The sequence below is a fragment of the Tachyglossus aculeatus genome, chromosome 17 (assembly GCF_015852505.1).
Source record: "Tachyglossus aculeatus isolate mTacAcu1 chromosome 17, mTacAcu1.pri, whole genome shotgun sequence".
Classification (NCBI taxonomy): Eukaryota; Metazoa; Chordata; class Mammalia; order Monotremata; family Tachyglossidae; genus Tachyglossus; species Tachyglossus aculeatus.
Window position 1 is genome coordinate 40745800 of NC_052082.1, and position 24203 is coordinate 40770002.

Sequence of the window (24203 nt, forward strand, 5' to 3'; positions counted from 1 at the left end):
TGAAGTGACTTGCCCGAGGTCACACAGCAGACAAGTGGCTGAGCTGGGATTAGAACCCATGACGTTCTGACTCCAGAGCCCACACTCTATCCACTAGACCATGCTGCTTTTCACTAGGAGGTAGCGGGGATCCCCCAGGGAAGACAAAATACAAGAAAGGGGATTCCAAAACCATCATGGCCACAGTTTTCTACGACTTTGCAAGCTTCCTGTGGTGTTATAAGAGGAACCTTTCAACGAACACGGCCGAGGGGGTTTGCGTCACCCAACTTTCGAAAATGAAGCAAAGTTACGCTGTTCCTCTCCCTTCTCCCCGGCCCTCACCCCGGATATTTAAGTCAGCCTAAGAGCGTGGACTTCGATGCCTCCGCTCCTCTGATCCCACCCTCCTAGTGTGCATCTCGGCTGGTGTGTCTGTCTGGGCCTGCGCCTACCTGCAGGACATGGAGGACAGTGTGCAATATGCTGAACTCAAATTCAAGATGCCAGAAGAGAAACCTAAGCAGAAGCTCCCTGAAGAGAAAGCGAAAGGTAATGTGTCTAGGAGGATACAGGATGTCTAGAGTCAGATCTCGGAGGGGAATTCGGGATGGAGCGGGATCCTGCAGATGGAAGGGTTGCTTTTTGGAAAAAGGACAGAACCAAACCAATGAAGAGTACATTACCCCGAGGTGGAAGGAACAGAGTCGGGGGAAAGGACATCTGTGACTTGGGAGAGGGATGGTTGGGTGGGGAGTGCCAGGAGTTAGGGGTGAAAGGGGGACATTCCAGGCTTGTTCTCCGCAAAGCCTTCCCAGTAATAATAATAATAATGATGGCATTTGTTAAGCGCTTATTATGTGCCAAGCACCGTTCTAAGCACTGAGGTAGATACATGGTAATCAGGTTGTCCCACGTGGGGCTCACAGTCTTAATCCCCATTTGACAGATGAGGTAACTGAGGCCCAGAGAAGTGAAGTGACTTGCCCGAAGTGACACAGCTGACTAGTGGCGGATCCGGGATTAAAATCCATGACCTCTGGCCCCCAAGCCCGGGCTCTTTCCACTGAGTCACACTGCTTCTCTGCTCCGCTGCTTCTCAGTAGACACCTGTGACACGGCTGGGGAATTCTCTTCCCAAGGGAAGGGTAGAAAGAACCAGCACCTGGATAATTAGAGATCAAGATTTAGACTGGATTCTTTAGCTTAGAAATCCTTTTCCATCCGGCCAATCTTCCCCTGCCTGAGAAATAATTCTGACCTTCTCTCTCCAAGGACGGGATGATTGGCTAGTGAGTAGAATCCAAGAATCATTATTTTACTGAGAGCTGACTACCTCTGGCACTGTGTTGAGCACTTGGGAGAGAACAATATAACAGAATTGGTAGGGGGTAAATAGACATTAAAATGAACATCAGATACTTATACAAATGCTGTGGGGCTGAGGGAGTGGTGAATTAAGGGTACAAATCAAAGGGCAATGCAGAAGGGAGAGGGAGGAGGGGAAATGAGAGCGTAATCGGGGAAGACCTCTTGGAGGAGATGTTATTTTAATAATAATAATGATGGTATTTGTTGAGCGCTTACTATGTGCATGTTGAAGGTGGGGAGAGTGAGTGCCTGAGTGATGGTCAAAGACATCTAACTTACAAGAGAAAGTAGAAACCCTATCATATCACTTGGCATCATCCCTAGGTGACTCCTGGCAATCCATCGATCAGTGGTATTTCTAGAGTGCTCCCTGTGTGCTGAGTACCATATTAAATACTAGGGAGAATAAAATGCAATGGAGTTGATAGACAGTCCCTGCCCGCAAGGCGCTTACAAGCGTTTCCTCTGGTTTGTGACCCAACGGCAGTAACCCAGGAGGCTCCAGAGTTCTGTGGAAGTAATGGTAGTAGTAGAAAGAGGAGGAGAAGGAAAAGGAGGAGGAAGAGAAGGAGGAGGAGCATTTGTAGTAGTAGTAGTGGAAGACCCCATACTGTTATTAGCCTGCCTTTCAAATTTAAAGGCTAAACATACATGTTGCAATTCTAGATACACACGCTGTCACACGTTATTCTTTTCATCCACACTTTTGTACGTGGTCTGGTACCGATTGCAGAATGGAGAGACGTTCCCAGAACACATCTTTGGAAAAATGATCAGGGCAATCAATCGATTATATTTTTTTGAAAATGGACAGCTATATAAATACCAAATACAGTCAATTGAATTTATTGAGTACTGTATTTACTGAGCAAAGCATAATGGATAGATCATGGGCAGGGGACTCATAAGGTCAAGGGTTCTAATCCCTGCTCTGCCACTTGTCTGCTGTGTGACCTTGGACAAGTCACTTCACTTCTATGTGTCGAAGTTACCTCATCTGTAAAATGGAGATTGAGATTGTGAGCCCCACTGGGAACAGATACTGTGTCCATCCCGATTTAGTTTGGCTTTCCCAAGCTATTAGTACGGTGCTCTGCACACAGAATAATAATAATCGTAATAATAATAATAGTTATGGTATTTGTTAAGCAATTACTGTGTGCCAGGCTCAGTCCAACCTGATTTGCTTGTATTCACCTCAATGCAAGAAAAAATATAAGCAAATATTGTGCTGAGTACTGTAAGCTCGCTGTGGGCAAGAAATGTGTCTGTTATATTGTTTTGTTGTACTCTACCAAGGTCTACATCCACCAAGCTAGCTTTCTTCCTCCCTTCAAAGCCTGACTGAGAGCTCACCTCTTCCAGGAGGCCTTCCCACACTGAACCTCCTTTTTCCTCTCCTCCTCCCCATCCCCCCCCCCCACCCCACAGCACCTGTATATATGTTGGTACAGATTTATAACTCTATTTATTTTACTTGTACATATTTACTATTCTATTTATTTTGTTAATGATGTGCATCTAGCCTTATTTCTATTCTGATGACTTGACACCTGTCCACATGTTTTGTTTTGTCGTCTGTCCCCCCCTTCTAGACTGTGAGCCCGCTGTTGGGTAGGGACCGTCTCTATATGTTGCCAACTTGTACTTCCCAAGCGCTTAGTACAGTGCTCTGCACACAGTAAGCGCTCAATAAATATGATTGAATGAATGAATGCCCTACCCACAATAAGAGCTCAGTAAATACGACTGATTAATTGATCCATTATGTTATCACTGCACACTTCCTTCCAGGACCTCTAGGCCCTTGATCGGCTTCTAGTTCTCTGCTTCTGACCTCTCCCCCTCTCTGGCTCCCCAGATTCATCCAGTTTGTCTCCTTGGTGGTTTCCGGCTGCTATAGTGCTGGGGATTTTCTCCTTTGGATTGTTGGGAGCAGTGGCGGTCCTGGGCTTGGAGAGTAAGTATGGGGGAAGAGAAATATTTACAGAAAGGATTATCCTTCCTCAACCGAAAGCAAGCCTGTATATGGCTAGTCCTGCCTAATCCAGGGCTCCCATTCACTTTTAGTAATTAAGGGGTTTAATCAATCACTGGTACTTACTGAGCACTTACTGGGTGCAGAGAGCACTCTATGAAGCACTTGGGGGAGTGACAATAAATGACACATGTAAGATTACAAATGACAGGACCAGATAGACACATTTAACCTGGAAGCACACAATTGCTGACGGACTTTTTTACTGTAGTATTTTTTTAAGTGCTTACTATGGTGCCAGACACTGTACTAAGCACTGGGGTGGATACTAACTAATCAGGTTGGACACAGTCGCGGTCCCACACGGGTCGCACAGTCCTAATCCCCATTTTACAAATGGGGTGACGGAGGTGCAGAGAAGTTGAGCGACCTGCCTGAGGTCACACAGCAGATAATTGATGGAGCTGGGATTAGAGCCCAGGTCGTTCTGACTCCTAGGTTCGTGTTATTTCCACTAGATAACACTTCTTCCCTCGGAATACTGACGTGACTGTGCTACTTCCCTGGTGGGAGATTCTCTGGGGGTGACATTTTCATGGGGATAACGTGGCAGTGTTTTGTTTTGTTTTTCCAGTCAACCAAGCACACGGTCTCATGAATCAGCAGGTCAAAAACTACACTCATCTGGAGGGAGAGACAGCCCAATTCACAGACCAGAAGGAAGTAGCTAAAGCCACTCCCCGAGACCAGGAACATGTGGAAGATCTCCTCGGGAAGTTGGAAAATATAACCGAAGAGCGCAATGCGCTCCTACTTCAGAATGAGCATCTCCAGGAGGCTCTGAAGAAAGTGAAAAATTATACAGGTAGGGGACAGGAGGCAGGGGAAATACTGGAATCAATGGTATTTATTAATTATTTAATGGGATTTAAGCGCTTACCATGTACAAAGCAGTATTCTAAGTGCTGAGATCTATTCAGCATAATCAGGTTCGACACGTTCCCCCTGCCCTGCCTAGGGCTCACAGTCTAAGTCGGGGAGAATTTAATTCCCATTTTCCAGATGAGGTAACTGAAGCACAGAGAAGTTAAGTAACTTCTCCAAGTTTGTACAGCAGTCAAGTGGAGGAGCCAGGATTAGAATCCAGGTCCTCTGAGTCCCAGGCCCGTGCTCTTTCCACTGGACTGTGCTGCTTCTTTATCGAGTGTGTCCACCGTGTAAGGGACTGTACTGAGCACCTGGGAGAATACAAAAGAATTCTTCAAATGCTATCAAGTCATTTCTGACCCATAGCGACTCCATGGGCCCATCCTCTTCAGAACGATTCTTCTTCTGTCATAAGGTCGTTCTGGTACTTATATAATAATAGTAATAATAATTATGGTGTTTGTTAAGCATTTACTATGTACCAGGCACTGTACTAAGGGCTGGGTTGGATACGAGTAAATCGGGTTGGACACAGTCCCTGTCCCACATGGGGTTCAAAGTCTCAATCCCCATTGTACAGATGAGGAAACTGAGGCACAGAAAAGTGAAGTGACTCGTCCAAGGTCACACAGCAAAAAGGCTGAGCTGGGATGAGAACTCATGACCTTCTGATTCCCAGGCCTGAGCTTTAGCCACTGTGTCATCCTGCTTCTCTTGACATTTCCATAGGGTTTTCTTGGTAAAGATATGGAAATGATTTACCAATGATGTCTTCTGCATAGCAAAAACTTGAGTCTCTGCCTTTGTTTTTGATCAGAGTTTTGACAGCACTTAGAACAGTGTTCAGTGCTTAGAACAGTGCTTTGCACATAGTAAGTGCTTAATAAATGTCATTATTACTATTATTATTATTATTATTATTATTATTATTATTATTATTATTATTATCAAAGCCTTTGCCTCTTTCCTATGGCTCTGCTGTCCAACCCTGGAGAATCAACTTTGTCTGCTTCAACTTAGACCTTTCCATTATGGGAAGCCCTATATGAAATAGTCCTAAGTTTCATCAGCATGCACAAACTCTCCTGCCACTATAAGGCATTTGATTCATAGAAGAGACAATAGAATTTGTAGATCCAATCTCTGCTCTCAAGGAGTTTAAAATTTATCAGGGGAAAGAGAGTAAAATAAGTTCCAGGTAGAGGAAAGAAATGGACATTAGAGCCATTGAGGCAGGGGATGGAGTATTTTACATATCATATATTATTTAATTCATATTTACATTAATGTTTGTCTCCCTGCTCATTTGTAAGACTGTAAGCTCATTTGGGGCAGTACAGGTGTCTACAAACTATTTTTTTTAATAAGGACAGACACAGTCCCTGTCCCACATGGGGCTCACAGTCTACTTAGGAGGGAGAACAGATATTGAATCCTCATATTACAGTTGAGGAAACTGAGACACAGAGAAGTTAAGTGACTTGCCCAAGGTGACAGCAAGCGATTGGTAGAAGTGAATTTAGAACCCAGGTCATCTGACTCCCAGACGCTGCTTCTGTTGTTCTGTACTATCCCAAGTGCTTAGTTCAGTGCTCTGCACACAGCAAGCGCTCAATAAACAAGACTGAATGAATGTTAATAATAATAACGACAATATCGAGTGGTATTTTTAAAGTGCTTACTATGTGCCAAGCACTCTACTAATTGCTGAGGTTTATACAATACAATCAGGTCAGACACATTCCCAACAAGCAATTCAGTTTGAGAAGGAGGGAAGACATTTTACAGATCCGGAAACTGAGGCACAGGAAAGTTAAATTACCTGTCCAAGGTGACACACGCGGAGCAAGTGGCAGAGAAGGCATTTTAGAAAGACTTTGAAGATGGGGTGGGTAATGATCCTCAGGATGTAAAGGAGGAGAGAATTGCAGACAGGGGGGAAACTGTTGACAAGAGGTCAACAGAAAGAGAGTTTGTTTCTGAGTTACTTGTTTCTCAGAGACGGGAGAGAGGAAAATTCCCTGAGAGGAAAATGTTTTCTCCACACAATGAAGTTTGCACTAATTTTCCAACCCCCTGAGGCCAGGGACCTGACTTACGTGGAATGACTGAAAAATCACTTGATCACCTCCAGTCCAGCTCCCCAGACATGATAAGATCAGGACTGTGACCATGATAAATGGCACACTTTCTGGCCCAGGGGCCCCCAAAATGTCCTCTAGACAGGGTGGCTCCCTCAAAGAGAAATGGAAAATTGAGGCAAGGATTTAGAGAATTTAGGCCACATTGACTGTATTATATATGAGATCCAGATTGGTTTCTCAACCCAGATAGTTCCATTCAACTCTGCTCAGAGATTTTCAGCTCTCATTAGACCCCCGGGATGAATGATGTTGGCGAAGTCAGGGGACCCCACAGTTGGGGACTGTGGGGACAATTATCCCCTGCCATCCCAGCCCCAGTGAGGACAGCAGTGATACACAGTGAAGGGAATATCTGAAACTGAGTTGATGTTAGGAATCTATGCGTGACTCTGCAGCTACTGAAATGTTGGCTCTATCCTGTCACCACCATTCACTCATTCATTCAAATGTATTTATTGAGCACTTGTGTTCCATTTATTGAGCACTTACTGTGTTATTAGCACTTGGGAGAGTACAATACAGCAACAGACATATTCCCTGTCCTCAAAGACCTTATAGTTAAGAGGAGTGCACACACACCCCTTTCTCTCCTTACCCTCTTTCTTTCTATGCTTTCTCTTCTCTTCTTTCTTTACTTTCTTTCCCTTCTTTTTTATTTAATGGTATTTGTTAAGCACTTACAATATGCCAGGCCCTGAACTAAGCGCTGGGTTGGACACAAGCTAATCGGATCGGACACGGTCCATGTCCCAGAAGGAGTTCACGGTATTAATCCTCAATTTATGGAGGAGGTAACTGAGACGTAGAGAAGTTTAGTGACTTTCCCAAGGTCATACAGGAGACAAGCATTAGAGTCATCTTTTCTTTTCTTTCCTTTTCTTTTCTTTTTCCTTTTCCTTTCTTCTTTCCTTTTCTTTCTCTATTTTCTCTTCACTTTTCTTCTTTCTTCATCAATCAATGGCATTTATTGAATGCTTACTGTGCAGAACACTGTAGTAAGCATTCATTTATTCTGTACTTTTAAATGATGGTATTTATTAAGCACGTATCACCTCTGTGCCAAGCAGGTATTAACTACCAGGGTAGTTGCAAGATGGCCACTTTGGTCAGAACCCCTCTCCCCAGATTCCTCTCTCTAAGTGTCTAATGATCCAGACCGCCACTCCTCTATCTGCAAAGCTTTATTAAAATCATATTTCCAAGAGGCTTACCCTGAATAAGTTTTCATTTCCACCAGTCTCTCTCCCTTCTGCATTCTTGCACTTGAATTTGTACCCTTTAAGCACCTGATATTCATTCATTCAAGGCTGAGCTTTCCCCTTCTCGCTTCCAACCCTGGAGCCTGTGCTGATCTTCTCCCTGTGTTGTAGCCTGTTTGTAGGCCAGGCGAGGGGTGGGGATTGCCAGGGACATTTTTTAAAGGGCTTACTATGTGCCGGACACTGTACTAAACGCTGGGGTAGATATAAGCTAATCAGTTGGACACAGTCCCCGTCCCACGTGGGGTTCCCAGTATTAATCCTCATTTTTCAGAGGAGGTAACTGAGTCACAGAGGAGTGAAGCAACTTGCCCCCAAGGTCCCACAGGAGAGAAGAGGCAGAGCCAGAATTAGAACCCAAGTCCCAGGCCTATGTTCTGCTTCTATCCACTAGGCTTTGGGGGCTTCGCCCTAGGTAGCAGGCTGGAAACTGAGCTCAGAATCTGTCTTCCGCTCCGAGACACCGACCTTGCCTGAATGCAACGTCTGCATCTCTGTCATCGTCAACAGCATTTATCGAAGCACCTAATGTGTGCAGAGAACTCTGCTGGGCAGTTGGGACCCTATGATAGAGCTATTCCACCGAGCGTGCATTCTCACGGGGGAGACAGTGGACACTAATTGTCCAATATGCAAGGAAAAGAATAAGGGAAGAAATACAACTGATGAAAGAAAACTCTAGTAAGCAATTAAATACCTGAGAAAATCATCAGCAGATGGAAGAAACAAACATTTAGGTGAGTGTGCGTATGTGCGTGAACTAAAGTGGCTTAGCCAGGAAGGATGTGTAACCCTCCCCATTTATAGTTAACAGACCTCCACTTTATCTGCAAAGCTTTGTTAAAATCATGTTTCCAAGAGGCCTTCCCTGAACGTTTTCATTTCCACCAGTCTCTCTCACTTCTGCATTCTTGCACTTGAACTCGTACCCTTTAAGCACTTGATATTCATTCATTCATTCAATCGTATTTGAGTGCTTACTGTGTGCAGAGCACTGTACTAAGCACTTGGGAAGTATAAGTTGGTGACATTCACCCTGCCCTCAGCCCCACAGCACTTACTATGTACATATCCATAATTTATTTTAATGCCTGTCTCCACCACTGACCTATAAGCTCCTTGTGGGAAGGGAACATATCTACAAAGTCTGATGTGCTGCACTCTCCCAACCGCTTAGTACAGTGCTCTGCACACAGATAACTCTCAAAAAAAACCCATTGATTGACTACCTGTAATGAGCTAGCCTGGGAGTCAGAAGGCTGAGTTTTAATCTCACCTCTGCCTCTGTCCCGGTGTATGACCTTGGGGAAGTCCCTGAATCTCTCTGTGCCTCAGTTTCCTCATTTGTAAAACAGTGGTAAGATACCTGCTCTCCCTAAGTTTTACACTTTGAATCCCGTGAGGGACAAGGACAGTGTCCAATCTGGTTATCTCAGGCTTACCCTAGAGCTCAATAGAGGGTTTGGCATGTAGTAAGTGCTTAGTAAGTGTCCCCATTCTACTGTAAGCTCTTTGTGGGCGGGAAATGTGTCTGTTTATTGTTACATTGTACTCTTCCAAGCTCTTAGTACAGTGCTCACATTAAGCGCTCAATATTTCTGATTGATTGACAGTAGGTAGTATAACCATTCATTCGGTTGTATTTATTGAGCGCTTAGTGTGTGCAAAACACTGTACTAAGAGCTTGGGAAAGTACAACATAACAGTGACACATTCCGTGCCTACAAGGAGTTTACAGTCTACAGAACTAAATAGGCATATCAGGTTGGGGGTGGATAGCTGGGGTGGTTTCTGCAGACGGCTGTCCCCGGTCCCCCTCCCTAACCCCTCCACAATGTCCGGAGTGTGAATGCCACCCCAGTTGACCTTTGTTCTTGGCCCTTTCAGGCCCTTGCCCCCAGGACTGGCTCTGGCACACAGAGAGCTGCTACAGTTTCCCCTCTCGCTCAACAAACTGGAAAGAGAGCCAGGAGAACTGCGCCTCTCAGGGCGCTCAGCTGCTCAAGGTGGACAACCAGGACGAGCTGGTGAGGACTCGGTCATCTCTTCCCCTGCCTGCCCACCCCAGGAGTGGGGCCTATTTCTGGCGGGGCTGTGGGCTGGTTTCCAGGCATCTGTTGCTCTCTGGGGCCCGGAGCTGGGGAGACTTGCGGGTGTCGGGAGGGGATGGTCAGAGGGGGAGAGGAAGCAGCCCTCAGGATGGACTGTGGTCCCTCCTGTCCGGCCTAGCTCCTCCCTTCTACAGTGGCCAATCCTGCTACTTCTTGGGGTCTTCCGGGAGGCGGGAAGGGGCTCAAATGGGGGTGTGGACCCCATGCCCCCTGAAAATGGCAGAGCAGATCGGACTCACACCTCTTCTTCTCCCCCCCTCCAGGAGTTCATCTACCAAGCCACGGTCCACTCCAGAAACCCATTCTGGCTGGGCCTGAGGCGGTCGGAAGCCATCTCCCGTTGGCTCTGGGCGGATGGTTCAGCGCCTTTCGTAGGCTTGTAAGTCCTCTGCTTGTCGGCTAAAGCCCTCAGGGGTCAGGAGGCCCTGTCAGGGAGGGCTCCCCTCAGGTGTCTGAAAGATCGCCTGACTTCCAAACACGGATCCCATCCCACTGGAATGTCAGGGGAACCCTCAGGCCTCTCTCCTCAGGGCTCGCTCCCTACAGGCTCTCCGGGCCATGACGTATGCTGGGAGGATTCAGGGGTCTCTATGATGATGGTGATGGTGTTGATGGTATTTTTAAGCACTTCCTAGGTGTCAAGCAACATGTTAAGCTAAGCTAAAATAACCTAGGCATATATTTGGGAAGGAGTTTCCTCATCTGTAGAGTAGGGATCAAATCAGACGCCCTCTACGTCTAGGGCCTCATCTGAGCCTCGTGTGGGACAAGGATTGTATCCAACCTGAATATTTTGTATCTACCCCAGAACTTGACACAGTGCTCAGCCCACAGTAAGCTCTTAACAAGTACAAGAAGCAGCATGGCCTAGTGGATAAAGGACAGACCTGGAAATCAGAAGGACCTGGGTTCTAATCCTAGCTCTGCCATTCGTCTGCCCTGTGACCCTGGGCAAGTCACTTAACTTCTCAATGCCTCAGTCTTCTCATTTGTAAAGTGGGGATTAAGACTGTGAGCCCCAAGTGGGACATGGACTGTGTCCAACCTTATTATGTTAGGTTTGTACCGCAGTGCTTAGAACAGTGCCTGGAACATAGTAAGCATTTAATGAACACCATTAATATTATCATTCAAATGGGACACAGGGCTTATAGTCAGTTTCCCCCCGGTTTTAGTGGTGAGACGTAGGGTTGAAGGTAGGGTGGCCATTGGCATATCGAAGGAGGCAACAGGATGTAATTAAAGGAGGCTGGCCTGGTTCTAATCCCTGCCCTGCAATAGGCCAGCCCTGTGATATTGGATAAGTTACTTCTCTGGGTCCTGGCTTCCTCACTTGGAAAATGGGGATTCTCCCTGTCTTTAGACTATGAGCCCCTGTGAAACCAGGACTTGTAACTGTGCTGGTGATTAGTACTGCTATTGATACTAAGAAGGTGCTTAGCAAATATTATGATGATGATGACGATAATGAAGACCAGCCTCCTGCCTCCATGCATATCAACTGTTCCATAGGACATATATCCCCATTCATTCCGTTGTTTCACAAAGGTTGACACATCCACAACAAAATATCTAAAGGCACATTAACACCTCCAGGCATAGCTACCCTGTGTTAAACAATCTGCAGCATATAATGAGCGCCGGTTATTGTGTGCAGAGGACTGTACTAGTGACTTGGGAGAGTGCAGTACAATAGAGAAGCAGAGTGGTTTAATGGCAAGGTTTGGGAATTAGAGGATGTGGGTTCTAAACCCGACTCTTCCACTTGTCTGCTGTGTGACCTTGGTTAAGCCACTTCATTTCTCAGGGCCTTAGTTAGCTTATCTGAAAAATGGGGATGAAGACTGTGAGCCCCTCGTGGGACAACCTGATGACTTTGTATCTACTCCTGCACTTAGAACAGTGCTTGGCATATAGTAAGCACTTAACAAATACCATTATCATTATTGTTATTAGACACAATCCTGGCCTTCAAGGAGCTTACAATCTAACATAAAGTTAATACACTCCTCTGGGCATTGCTCTCTCTGAGACCTAGAGTCTGACACAAAATCACAGTCCCCTGGAGAAAGATACAGGTTCACAATTTCATCCAGGGACGTCTAAGGTGATAATGACAGTTTGGCAGGGGAAGTTGGTCCCAGGAGACAGGAAAAGAAGCAGTGTGACTAGGACTCAGGAAATCTGAATTCTAGTTCATTCATTCATTCAATCATATTTATTGAGCGCTTACTGTGTTCAGAGCCCTGTACTAATTGGTTGGAAAGTACAATTCAGCAACAAATAGAGACAATCCCTTCTAATCTCAACTCTACTGCTTGTCTGCAATGGGACCTTGGGCAAGTCACTTAACTTCTCTGTGCCTCAGTTCCCTCATCAGGAAAATAGGAATTCAATACCTGTTCTCCCTCCTACTTAGACTGCAAGCCCTATACGGGACCTGATTTTCTTGTATCTACTAGGGTTTAGTACAGTGCTTGAGAGTAAGTGCTTAACAAATATCACAACTATTATCTTTGTTCTTTACAGACTCCAGGCTTGGAGGTACATTTCCCATACCTACCCCTCAGGCACCTGTGCATACATTTTCCAAGACAACATCTTTGCTGAAAACTGCATCATCACTGCCTTTAGCATCTGCGAGAGGAAGGCCAATCTGCTGAAATTACAGTGACCCGTCAGAGGAAGAAGGACCCAGATGGCTGGATCAGAGTGAAGTCAGACTTTGGCCAATTTCCATGGGAACTTGAGCTGTCCCAGGGCCGGGATGCAAGCACTGAGGGCCGAGTCAGGCTCTCTTCCTTCCCTTCTTCCTTCCGACAAACACCCACTTAATAATAATAATAGCAATTATGGTAGTTCTTAAATGTTTCAATCAATCATATTTATCAAGCATTTACGTGTGCTGAGCCCTGTGCTAAGTACTTGGGAAAAGGCAATATAACAATATAATAATAATGGTATTTGTTAAGCGCTTACTATGTGCGAAGCACTGTTCTAAGTGCTGGGGGGGACACAAGGTGAACAGGTTGTCCCACATGGGGCTCACACAATATAATAAAATAATAATAATATAATAATATAATCCCCACTATAACAGTCACATTCCCTGCCCACAATGAACTTACAGTCTAGAGGGGGAGACAAGCATTAATATAAATGAATGAATTACAGGTATGTACATAAGTGCTGTGGGGCTGAGGGTGGGCAAATAAAGGGAGCAAATCCAATGCAGACTTGTTACGTACCCAGATTTACTATGTATCCTGTACTGTACAAAGCATTCATTCATTCATTCAATCATATTTATTGAGCGCTTACTGTGTGCAGAGCACTGTACTAAGCGCTTGGGAAGTACAAAGCACTGAGGCAGATACAACATAATCAGTTTGGATACATTCCATGTACCACACGGGACTCACGGTCTACTGGAGAGGGAGAACAGATACTGAATCCGTATTTTACAGATGAGGAATCGGAGGCACAGAGATGTTAAGTGACTTGCCCAAGATCAGCAGGTAAGTGGTAGAGCCTAGATTAGAACTCAGGTCCTCTGACTCCCAAATCGGTGGTGCTCTTTCCCCTACACCATGCTGGAATTATTCTATTCCACCTCAGCCACCCTCTGCTGCACGTTCTCTCCACCTGCACCCTCTAGAATAGCTCACAGTGTCTAACTTGCAGAAATGGGTCATGGCTTGCTCAGGGAGAGGCCGGAGGGATCCCATTGTCCCTTTTCATTTTGGGTGGGGAATGTTTTCTCCCTGGACTCTAGCTCTAAGCCACAGCCATGGTCTCTGCCTGGGGTCTCGTGTGGGAGAAGCAGGCTGAGGGTCTGGATGGGTATGTCCAATCAGGTCCCCCCTGGCTCAGTGACAACCTCCCAAACTGCTTGCTGAATCCTGCCGTCTAAGCTCCTTTACCTCCCTTCTGCAGGTCCTTTTCATCTCTCCTTCTGGACGTTGCTAACAGAGTAAAGGAGATGAGGTTGCTGAGCGAGATAGCAACCCTAATGTGCATTAGAAAGGGTGTTAATTCATTGTAGAGGGAGGTTAACCCCCGCAAAATTCCCAAAATGAAGTGATTGAAAATCACAAACTCTTAGGTGAAGCTGTCCCCAGGCACCGTGAGGTACATAGCTGGTATCTCTTGGGAAGCTAATCCACACGGACCATTTTACTCACTTTCCTCAAGAAACTTCGGTGATTGCCCTTCACCTCTCCATCAGACGGAAACTCCTCACCACTGGCTTTAAAGCACTCAATCATTTCTCCCCCTCTTACCTCACCTTGCTACTCTCCTACTACAACCCGCTTCAGTCTTCTAATGCTAACCTTCTCACTGAACATTGATCTTGTCTATCTCGCTGCTAATCTCTCACCCACATCTTGTCTCTGACCTAAACCACCCTCCCTCCTCAAATCTGACAGGCAATTACTCTCTCCCCCTTCAAATCTTATTGAAGGCACATCTCCTCCAAGAGGCCTTCCCTGACTAAGCCCTCCTTACCTCTTCTCCCAATCCCTTCTGCATCACCATGGCTTGCTCCCTTTATTCATCTCCCCATCCCCTATCCTTCAGCACTTACATACATATCTGTAATTCATTTATTTATATTAATGTCTGTCTCCTCCTCTGATTATAATAATAATTGTTATCATTATGGTATTTGTTTAGTGCTTACTATGTGCCAGGCTCTGTACTAAGCACTGGGGAATGACTGAATAAAGGGAGCAAGTCAGGATGACGCAGATGGGAGTGGGAGAAGACGGAAAGGAGGGTTTAGTCAGAGAAAACCTCTTGGAGATGTGCTTTCAACAAGGCTTTTAAAGGGGACAGAGTAATTGTCTGCCAGGTATGAGGAGGGAGAGCGTTCCAGGACAAAGGCAGGATGAGAGTGAGAGATCTGCGGTGAGATAGATGAGCTTGAGGTACAGGGAGAAGGTGAGCATTAAAAGTTAGTACAGTGCTCCACACACAGTAAGCACTCAATAAATAAGATTGAACGAATGAGCAAAGTGTATGGACTTGGGTAGCGAGAGTAGTGAGGTGAGGTAGGAGGGGGCAAGGTGATTGAGTGCTTTAAAGCCAGTGGTGAGGAGTTTCTGTTTGATGCGGAGGTGGATGGAGTTTCTCGAGGAATGGAGAAATGTGGCTTGAACATTTATATACAATTGTTGTTCTGAGAATCAGCGAGTGAGACCCAGGTAGTAATTTAGAAGTGGATTTTATTAGCGCGCGGCTGCAAGGGGCCAGGAACCCAGATCAAGCAGCCCCGATCAGGGGTAGGGCCGGAGTTTATAAAGGCACAAAAACGCAAGGCTAACAGTCAGGAGTTGCGAATCAGTGGAAAGTTTACAGAAACAGAGGCTTGCAATTGGTTAATTTTCACTTGGGGTCATATACAGCCCTGAACAGGGTGGGGGAGGGCTTTTGTCAGGCAGGTCAGGGTTGGGGAGGGCTTTTGTTAGGCAGGTTTTGTGGCGGGAAGTTTTGGCGGGCATTCTTCTTCCGTGAAGAAGGGTGTACAAAATTGCAGGAGGAAAGGATGGGAAAACAAAATGGAGATCAGACAAACCCGATCACAACACAATAATGATGCAGTCAGCAGAGTGAAGAAGTATGGACTGGGGTTGGGAGAGACAGGAGGCTGGCAAGGCAGGATAGGATGAGTGATTGTATTAACGTGGCAGCAGTTTGGATGGAGAGGAAAGGTCAGAATTTAGTGATGTTTTGAAGGTCGAACTGACAGGATTTGGCGATGGATTGAATATGTGGGTTGAATGAAAGCGAAGGGTGGAGGACAGTGACAAGTTTGCAGGACTGTGAGACAGGAAGGATGGTGGAGCTGTCTATACAGTGATGGGAAAATCAGGGGAGGACAGGGTTTGAGTGAGAAGGTGAGTTCTGTTTTGGACATGTTAAGTTTGCAGTCAGAGTCCTCTCATCAGAGAGAAGCAACGTGGCTTAATGGACAGAGCACCGGCTTGGGAGTCAGAGGTTGTGGGTTCTAATCCTAACTCTGCCACTTATCAGCTGTGTGACTATGGGCAAGTCACTTAACTTCTCTGTGTCCCAGTTACCTCCTCTGTAAAACGGAGACTAAGACTGTGAGCCCCACATGGGACAACTTGATTACCTTGTATCTATCCCAGTGCTTAGAACATTGCTTAGCACATAGTAGGTGCTGAACAAATACTATTATTGTTATTATTATTATTATTTCATTCAATTGATGAGCCTCCCTGCTGCTTCCTCTTCCCCAGACTAACCCTTTGCAGCTCCTTAATTTGCTTGTTTGTTTTCTGGTACTTCTTAAGGGCTTACTATGTGCCAAACATGGTACTAAGTGCTGGGATAGATACAAGATAATCAGGTTGGACACAGTCCCTGGTCCATCTGGGCTAACAGTTTAAATTGGAAGGAGGAAGACTTAATCCCCATTTTATAGATGAGGTTACTGAGGCACAGAGAAGGTAAGTGACTTGCCCAAGATGTGGGACAGGGTCTTTCTGTGTCTAATATGAATATCTTGTATCTATCCCAGCACTGATTACAGTGCCTGGCCCATAGTAATTGCTTAATAGAAACCATGAAAAAAAATTAAAAAGTCATTTCCTTCTCCCTTATCCCCTCCTTCCCTCCGGATTGGATAACTATTTCGCTTTTACAGGATGTATCAGCTATAGCAACGCTGCTCACAGACTCGTTTCACAATTCCACAAAATAAGGCTTCCTCCCACAGTTCACTTTCTTTCTTCCTCTTTGGGAACCCTCTTCCTAGAAACCCATTTAATTCCTCGTATTAGCCACAGGATTTGTTTCTTGTCCACACAAGTCAGTTCCTCGACCACCTCACTCCCGTTCTTACCCCTGTGCTTGCATTTGTAAAAAAAACCCTGAATAATACATGGGAAGCAGTGTGGCCTAGTGGAAAGAGCACAGACCAGGGGATCAGGGGACCTGGGTTCTAATCAATCAATCAATCAATCAATCAATCAATCGTAGTTATTGAGCGCTTACTATGTGCAGAGCACTGTACTAAGCGCTTGGGAAGTACAAATTGGCATCACATAGAGACAGTCCCTACCCAACAGTGGGCTCACAGTCTAAAAGGGGGAGACAGAGAACAGAACCAAACATACCAACAAAATAAAATAAGTAGGATAGAAATGTACAAGTAAAATAAATAAATAAATAAATAAATAGAGTAATAAATATGTACAAACATATATACATATATACAGGTGCTGTGGGGAAGGGAAGGAGGTAAGACGGGGGGATGGAGAGGGGGACGAGGGGGAGAGGAAAGAAGGGGCTCAGTCTGGGAAGGCCTCCTGGAGGAGGTGAGCTCTCAGCAGGGCCTTGAAGGGAGGAAGAGAGCTAGCTTGGCGGATGGGCAGAGGGAGGGCATTCCAGGCCCGGGGGATGACGTGGGCCGGGGGTCGATGGCGGGACAGGCGAGAAAGAGGTACAGTGAGGAGATTAGTGGTGGAGGAGCGGAGGGTGCGGGCTGGGCAGTAGAAGGAGAGAAGGGAGGTGAGGTAGGAGGGGGCGAGGTGATGGAGAGCCTTGAAGCCCAGGGTGAGGAGTTTCTGCCTGATGCACAGATTGATCGGTAGCCATTGGAGGTTTTTGAGGAGGGGAGTAATATGTCCAGAGCGTTTCTGGACAAAGATAATCCGGGCAGCAGCATGAAGTAATCCCAGCTCCACCACTTATCTGCCATGTGACCTTGAGCAAGTCACTTAATTTCTCCATGCCTCGGTTTCCTCATCTGTAAAATGGCAAATTAAGACCGTGAGCAGCCAAGAATGGGCTGAGACCATTACGGGCAACCCATCGGAAGGTCCCCTCTGCCCTGGCTGTCTCGGTTGTCATTCATTCATTCATTCAATCGTATTTATTGAGCGCTTACTGTGTGCAGAGCACTGTACTAAGCGCTTGGGAAGTACGAATTGGCAACGTTAGTTGGCAACTCTTGTCCTTTCAGATAACAGCCGTTTCCCTCCAGCCTTTATACTTTACTTATTGACTTTTACATTGAGTTTCTTCTGCCTAATGGCTCTAATCTGCTAATTACAGCTCCACTGTCTTCTAAAAAGACACCTCGCCTGGACTCCTGCAGGTATGTCAACATTTAGGTCTTCACTTGGAGTCTGTTGGTCTGGCTTACCTGCCATCAAGGGCAGCTATAGGCCTGAGGGCATTAAATTTGGCATGGTGCTTAGTGAAGTGCAAACTGCTCACTGCTCACTGCTCACTGTCTTTGTCCCACATGGGGGCTAACAGTTTCAGTAGAAAGGAAAACAGATATTTAACACCCACTTTACTGATGAAGAAACAGAGGCCCGGAGAAATTAAGTAGCAGAGCTAGGATCTAATCACCGCTCCACCACTTGTCTGCTGTGTGACCTTGGGCAAATCACTTAATTTCGCTGTGCCTCAGTTGCCTCATCTGCAAAATAGGGATTAAGACTGTGAGCCCCAAGTGGGCAACCTGTTTGCCTTGTGTCTACCCCAGCGCTTAGAACAGTGCTTGGCATGTAGTAGGGACCGTCTCTGTATGTTGCCAACTTGTACTTCCCAAGCGCTTAGTACAGTGCCCTGCGCACAGTAAGCACTCAATAAATACAATTGAATGAATGAATGAATAAGCACTTAACACATACCACAATTATTACTACAACCCAAGGCTCCTGACTCCTAGAATTGCTATTTCCACTAGATCACACTGCTTCTGAATGTTTATTTACTCATTAAAGATGGACTTTCTGACTCTTTCTCTCTCCTCACTCTCTCTCCCTATCTCTCTATCATTCTTCTTCCTTTCTTCTCTCTCCATTTCGGTGTTCCCCTTTCTCTCTAAGAACATCCAAGAAGTCTTGTTCCCACCACAACATGTGATGCTGATGGAAGTATCTTCCTTGTTAACTCTGTTCATTTTATTCTGTGGTTTGTGTCACCGCTCGCCCATATTTCAAATTCTTCACCTCTTGTCCCCAACCTCCTTCCCATCCTCCCCCCCGCAACCCACAGGAGAAAAGAGAAAATCCCAGAAGAAGACCGAGCGCGGGTGTTTCCCACCTCAGTCCTGCTTCCCCACTCCTCCCAAGCATTCATTTAATCGCATTTATTTTGTGCTTACTGTGTGCAGAGCACTGTACTAAGCACTTGGGCGAGTACAATACAACAATAAATCGTCACATTCCCTGCCCACAGTAGGCTTACAGTCTAGAGTCTGGGAGACAGACATCAATAAAAATCAATAAGAATATAGATATGTAAATAACTCCTTAATCAAGGAGACAAAATTAAAATAAATCACAAGTCTGTGGAAGAAACTGAGTATACCAGTATGAAAGTAAGTGCCGTAGGAATGGGGTACCAAAGTACTTAGTGGGTAAAGACTCTACTGTGTAAGTGATGTAGAAGGGAGGGAGAATAGGAGGGTGGAGATGAGTCATTAGCGAAGGCTTCTTGGAGGAGATGTGATTTTATTGGGTTTTGAAGGAGGGGAGAGTGGTATCTGTCAGATATGAAGGGAGAGTGGAGGCACAAGCAGGGAGTTGACCTTAATGATATCGAAAATTGCCCCTTTCTCAGTCAGTGAATCAGTCAATAATGATGATAATGGCATTTATTAAGTGCTTACTATGTGCAAAGCACTGTTCTAAGCACTGGGGAGGTTACAAGATGATGAGGTTGTCCCACGGGGGGCTCACAGTCTTCATCCCCATTTTACAGATGAGGAAACTGAGGCACAGAGAAGTTAAGTGACTAGCCCAAAGTCACACAACTGACAACTGATGGAGCCGGGATTTGAACCCATGACCTCTGACTCTAAAGCTCTTTCCACTGACCCACGCTGCTTCTCATATTTATTGAGCACCTACTGTGTACAGAGCACTGAACTAAGCACTTGGGAGAGTACACTCGTGAAGAAACTGCAGTGGTTGCCCAGCCACCTCTACATCAAACAGAAACTCTTCACCACTGACTTTAAAGCACTTAATCATCTTGCCTGCTCCTACCTCACCTCACTTGTCTCCTATTACAACCCAGTCCATACACTTCCTTGCTCTAATGCTAACCTCACTGTACCTCAATCTCCTCTATCTTGCTGCCGCCTCTCGCCAGTATCCTACCTCTGTCCTGGAATGCCCTCCCTCCTCATATTAGGCAGATAATTGCTTTCCCCCACTCCAAAGCGTCATTGAAGGCACATCTCCTCCAAGAAGTCTTCCCTGACTAATCCCTTCTCTCCTCTTCTCTCACTCCCTTCGGCATTACTCTGATTTGTCATTGAAGGCACATCTCATCCAAGAAGTCTTCCCTAACTAATCCCTTCTCTCCTCTTCTCTAACTCCCTTCTGCATTACCCTGATTTGCTCCCTTCATTCATCCTCCCTTCCATTCCTGCAGCACAAGTGTATATATCTGTATCTATCTTTTATTTATTTATTTATTTATTTATTCATTTATTTATTTATTTATTTATGTGTATTAATGTCTATCTCCCCCTCTAGACTGTGAGCTCATTGTGGGCAGGGACTCTGTCGTTACATTGTACTCTCCCAAGTGCTTAGTACAGAACTTTGCTCATAGTAAGTGCTCAATAAATACAACTGAATGAATGAATGAATACAACATAACAATAAATAAGCACATTCCCTGCCCATGATGAGCTTACAGTCTAGAGGGGGAGATAATAATAATAGTAATAATAATAATAATAATAGCATTTATTAAGCACTTACTATTTGCAAAGCATTGTTCTAAGCGCTAGGGAGGTTACAAGGTGATCAGGTTGTCCCACAGGGGGCTCACAGTTTTCATCCCCATTTTGCAGATGAGGTAACTGAGGCACAGAGAAATTAAATGACTAGCCCAAAGTCACACAACTGACAATTGGCGGAGCTGGGATTTGAACCCATGACCTCTGACTTCAAAGCCCGGGCTCGTTTCACTGAGACACTTAAATACATTTCCCCACTTCCCTGGGAGGACACCTCCAAGCATGTGCCAGCCTTCCTGTTTTGAGAGTGCGGTGTAGGTCGGAATGCTGAGTCCATAGCACTGAAGCGGCTGTAAGTGGCTTTAGCCCGGTTTGATCCTGGACAATCCGGATTTCCCTATCTGGAACCAATGAGGAACTGGACATTCACCTGTCTATTTGATCCGTTCGGTTTCAAGTAGCAAGACTCCCATCTCCCCAGCTCCAAGAGGGATCTAGAGAGCATAAGGAGCTGGGAGAGGAATTTGGTAGGTCTGGAGCAGGTTTGGAAGGGCAGAGCACTCTCTCTGTCTAAAATCATTGCATCCTCCCTCTCGAAAATCTTCTTGCTCTACAAACCACTCGCCACCCAGGACCAGTTTGGGAAGCCGACAGCTCTGCGGAAAGAGCACAGGCCTGAAAGTCAAAGGATCTGGCTTCTAATCCCAGCTCTGCTACTTGTCTTCTGTGTGACCTTGGGTGAGTTACTTCACTTCTCTAAGCCTCAGTTACTTCAACTGTAAAATGAGGATGAAATCCTACTTCTATTTAGAATGTGAATCTCATGTGTGACAGGGACTATGTCCAACCTGATTATCTTGTATCTTATGCTGTCGAGTCACCTCTGATGCCTCACCTCCACCTGCAATCATTCTGGTAGTGGATCCATAGAGTTTTTAAAAATACAGAAGTGGTTTTCCATTGCCTTTTACTGCTCAAAAAACTTGAGTTTCCCATGCTCCTGCTGCCCAGCATGGGTGAATTTTGACTTGTAGCAGATCGCCTTCCAATCGTTAGCCACTGCCCAAGCTACGAATGGACTGGGATTGCCTCTGCTTGACTCTCCCTCCAGTAGCCGAGACTGGCAGAGTACTGGAAACTCTCCAAGTGTGATCCTGAGAGGGAATCTTGTATCTACCCCACTGCTAAGTACAGTGCCCGCCACTTAACAAGTACCATTAACAAGCTTAATAAATACCACTTCACTTCTCCCTTCCCATTGTTTTGGGCCACAAAGTCAATACCTTCCCTCTCCTGGCCCCTGACTTCCAAAGAGACTCACTTGAGCGAGGCTATCACCCAGAATTGAGGGAATTGACCCAGAAATAACCCCAGTTCCTTCCATCCCCCCCACACTCCCCGCACTGCTGCCCCAGGATAAATTGCTGACCACACATTTTCCATTTATCATTGATTTTCCAGGAACCAAAAATAGGAAAATTGAGAGTGGACAAGAGTGCTCTAATCAATTTATATGCTAAGTGAATATCCCTAAGGGGCATTTCAAGGACAAGAAATGGTTTAGCTGATAGGGCCCCCCTGAGTTTTCTAAAGGTTTTGAATCTGTTAATGTCACCTAAACTCAGGTGACCTCTGACAAAGAAACAGGAAGAATTGAAATAATTATTTGCATCATTTAGACCCCAAATAGTAAATAATAATAATAATGGTACTTGTTACGCACTTACTATGTTCCACATACCGTTCTAAGCAACACAGATTTATCAGGTTGGACACAGTCCCTACCCCACATGAGGCTGATAGTCTAAGTAGGAGGGAGTAGGATTTAATCCCCGTTTTACAGATGAGAAAACTGAGGCACAGAGAAATGAAGTGTCTTGCCCGAAGTCACCTTGCAGACCAGCTGTAGAGCCAGCATTAGATCAGGGCCTCTGACTCTTTTCTAGGCCAGTGCTCTTTTCCCTAGGCCATGATGCCTCCCGAAAGACCCAATCTTTATATTTCTTGAAGCATGCAGATAAAGCAGGTTAATATATATCTTTTAAACAAAAAATACCCAGGTGAGAATTAGATACGGCCCCGTCCTTCGAAAGACTCACAACCTAAGAGAGCCGGGTAGCGGTTTGGCGATGGAAATATAAGAGAGAAACAATGTTGCCTAATGGAAAGAGCAAAGGACTTGGAACCATTAGATTTGGGCTTTGACATCTGTCTGCTGTGTGACCTTGGGCAAGTCACTTAACTTCTCTGCCTCAGTTTCCTCATCTGTACAATAGAGATTAAATAGCGTGCTTTCTCTCCCCGTTGAGCTATGAGCCCCATGTGGAACAGGCATTACGTCCCCTCTAATTATCTTTTATCTACCCTAGTACATGACAAATAGTAAGTACTTAACCAGTACCTTTATTATTATAATGATTATCTCACAGCACTTATGGTCATAATCTTTAGCCTATGTATTTATTTTAATGTCTATCTCCCCCACTAGATTTTCAGTTTTTTGAGGGCAGGGATCATGTCTATTGTACTCTTGGGCACTTAGTACAGTGCTCTCTGCACAAAGTAAGCTCTCAACAAATAGTACTAGTAGACAGATTGATCTGTCTTCGCACATAGTAAGCGCTTAACAAATACCATTAAAAAAATTATAAAAACAGAAAAAAACAGCATTCAACGACAGGGACAAGGATAAATGCACCCGGAGCTACAGAACAGAGTGGCTAAGGAGGTTTCGCGGTCCTCACGGCCCAGGCAAGACTATTCAGGGCCCCCCACCCCAGCCCCGGCCTTCCAAAAGTTTAGTAGCCAACGGACCTCATTGGCACCGCGCTACTGGGGGTGAGTTAAATGACTCCTCGAGCCAAAGCCTTTTTGAAGACACATCTCCTCCGAAAGACCTTTCCTATGTCCTCCTTTCCTCTTCTCCCACTCCCTTCTGCATCACTCTGACTTGCTCCCTTCATTCATCCCCCCGTCCCAGCTCCAAAGCACTCATGTACATATCTGTAACTTATTTATTAATGTTGATGTCCATCTCTCCGTCTAGACTCTGAGGTCACTGTGGGCAGAGAATGTGTCTGCTCATTGTTATATGGTACCCTCCCAAGCGTTTAGTACAGTGCTCTGCACACAGTAATTGCTCAATACATACGATTGACTGACCGCCTGACGGGACGGGCTTGAAGGGAGGACAATGACGACTGTGGTGGTCTTCCCAATGGCTGAGGCTCACCCTGCCACTTGCTCTACTGGTGCTGATGAATACCGCCAGAGCAGTAACCGCAACGCAGCAGTGTGGACTAGTGGATAGAGCGTGGGCCTGGAAACTTAGAAGGACCAGCTCCACCGCTTGTCTGCTGTGTGACCTTGGGCAAGTCACTTCACTTCTCTGGACCTCGATTACCCCCTATTTAAAATGGGGGTTAAGATTGTGAGCCCCTCGTGGGATAGGGACTATGTCCAACGTGATCAGCTTGTAGCTACCCCAGCGCTTATTAGAGTTCCTGGCACCTAGCAAGTGCTTAACAAATACCAAAGAAACAAGAGTTTCAAATGCATCTGCAGGTCATCCATTTCACATCTTTCAAACTAAAACAGAAACTAGCAATGAAAACCGAACTCTAAACACAAAATAAAAGGATAAAATAAATCTTAAATGACAGTAAACCCAGACCCAGAACCAGGCAGCTGGAGGGG

General features: G+C 45.6%; 2 protein-coding genes and 1 non-coding gene across 3 annotated transcripts in view; 2 read left to right on the plus strand and 1 right to left on the minus strand.

Moving 5' to 3' along the window:
• Window positions 1-443: 443 nt before the first annotated feature.
• OLR1 (oxidized low density lipoprotein receptor 1) lies at window positions 444-12610 on the plus strand. Its single transcript, XM_038759858.1, has 6 exons — window positions 444-531; window positions 3212-3310; window positions 3963-4193; window positions 9546-9685; window positions 10033-10148; window positions 12299-12610. Exons 1-6 carry the CDS (start codon window positions 444-446, stop codon window positions 12441-12443), a joined length of 819 nt encoding a protein of 272 aa, XP_038615786.1. The 3' UTR covers window positions 12444-12610.
• Window positions 12611-21218: 8608 nt separating this feature from the next.
• Window positions 21219-24203, plus strand: part of CLEC7A (C-type lectin domain containing 7A) — a 31375-nt gene continuing 28390 nt past the window's right edge. The window contains exon 1 of the mRNA XM_038759495.1: window positions 21219-21245. The gene's annotated coding sequence lies outside the window, so the exon portion shown is untranslated. The remainder of the gene's footprint in view (window positions 21246-24203) is intronic.
• LOC119939824 lies at window positions 21534-21671 on the minus strand. Its single transcript, XR_005454787.1, has one exon. It is a non-coding gene; the product is annotated as a small nucleolar RNA SNORA7 (small nucleolar RNA).

What these genes read in the sequence shown, in the direction of transcription:
- OLR1 (XM_038759858.1), top strand. Translation starts at nt 444, where the DNA reads ATGGAGGACAGTGTGCAATATGCTGAACTCAAATTCAAGATGCCAGAA. An exon ending in CCCTGAAGAGAAAGCGAAAG is followed by an intron (nt 532 to 3,211) that starts GTAATGTGTCTA and finishes CTGGCTCCCCAG; the next exon opens with ATTCATCCAGTTTGTCTCCT. An exon ending in GAAAGTGAAAAATTATACAG is followed by an intron (nt 4,194 to 9,545) that starts GTAGGGGACAGG and finishes TGGCCCTTTCAG; the next exon opens with GCCCTTGCCCCCAGGACTGG.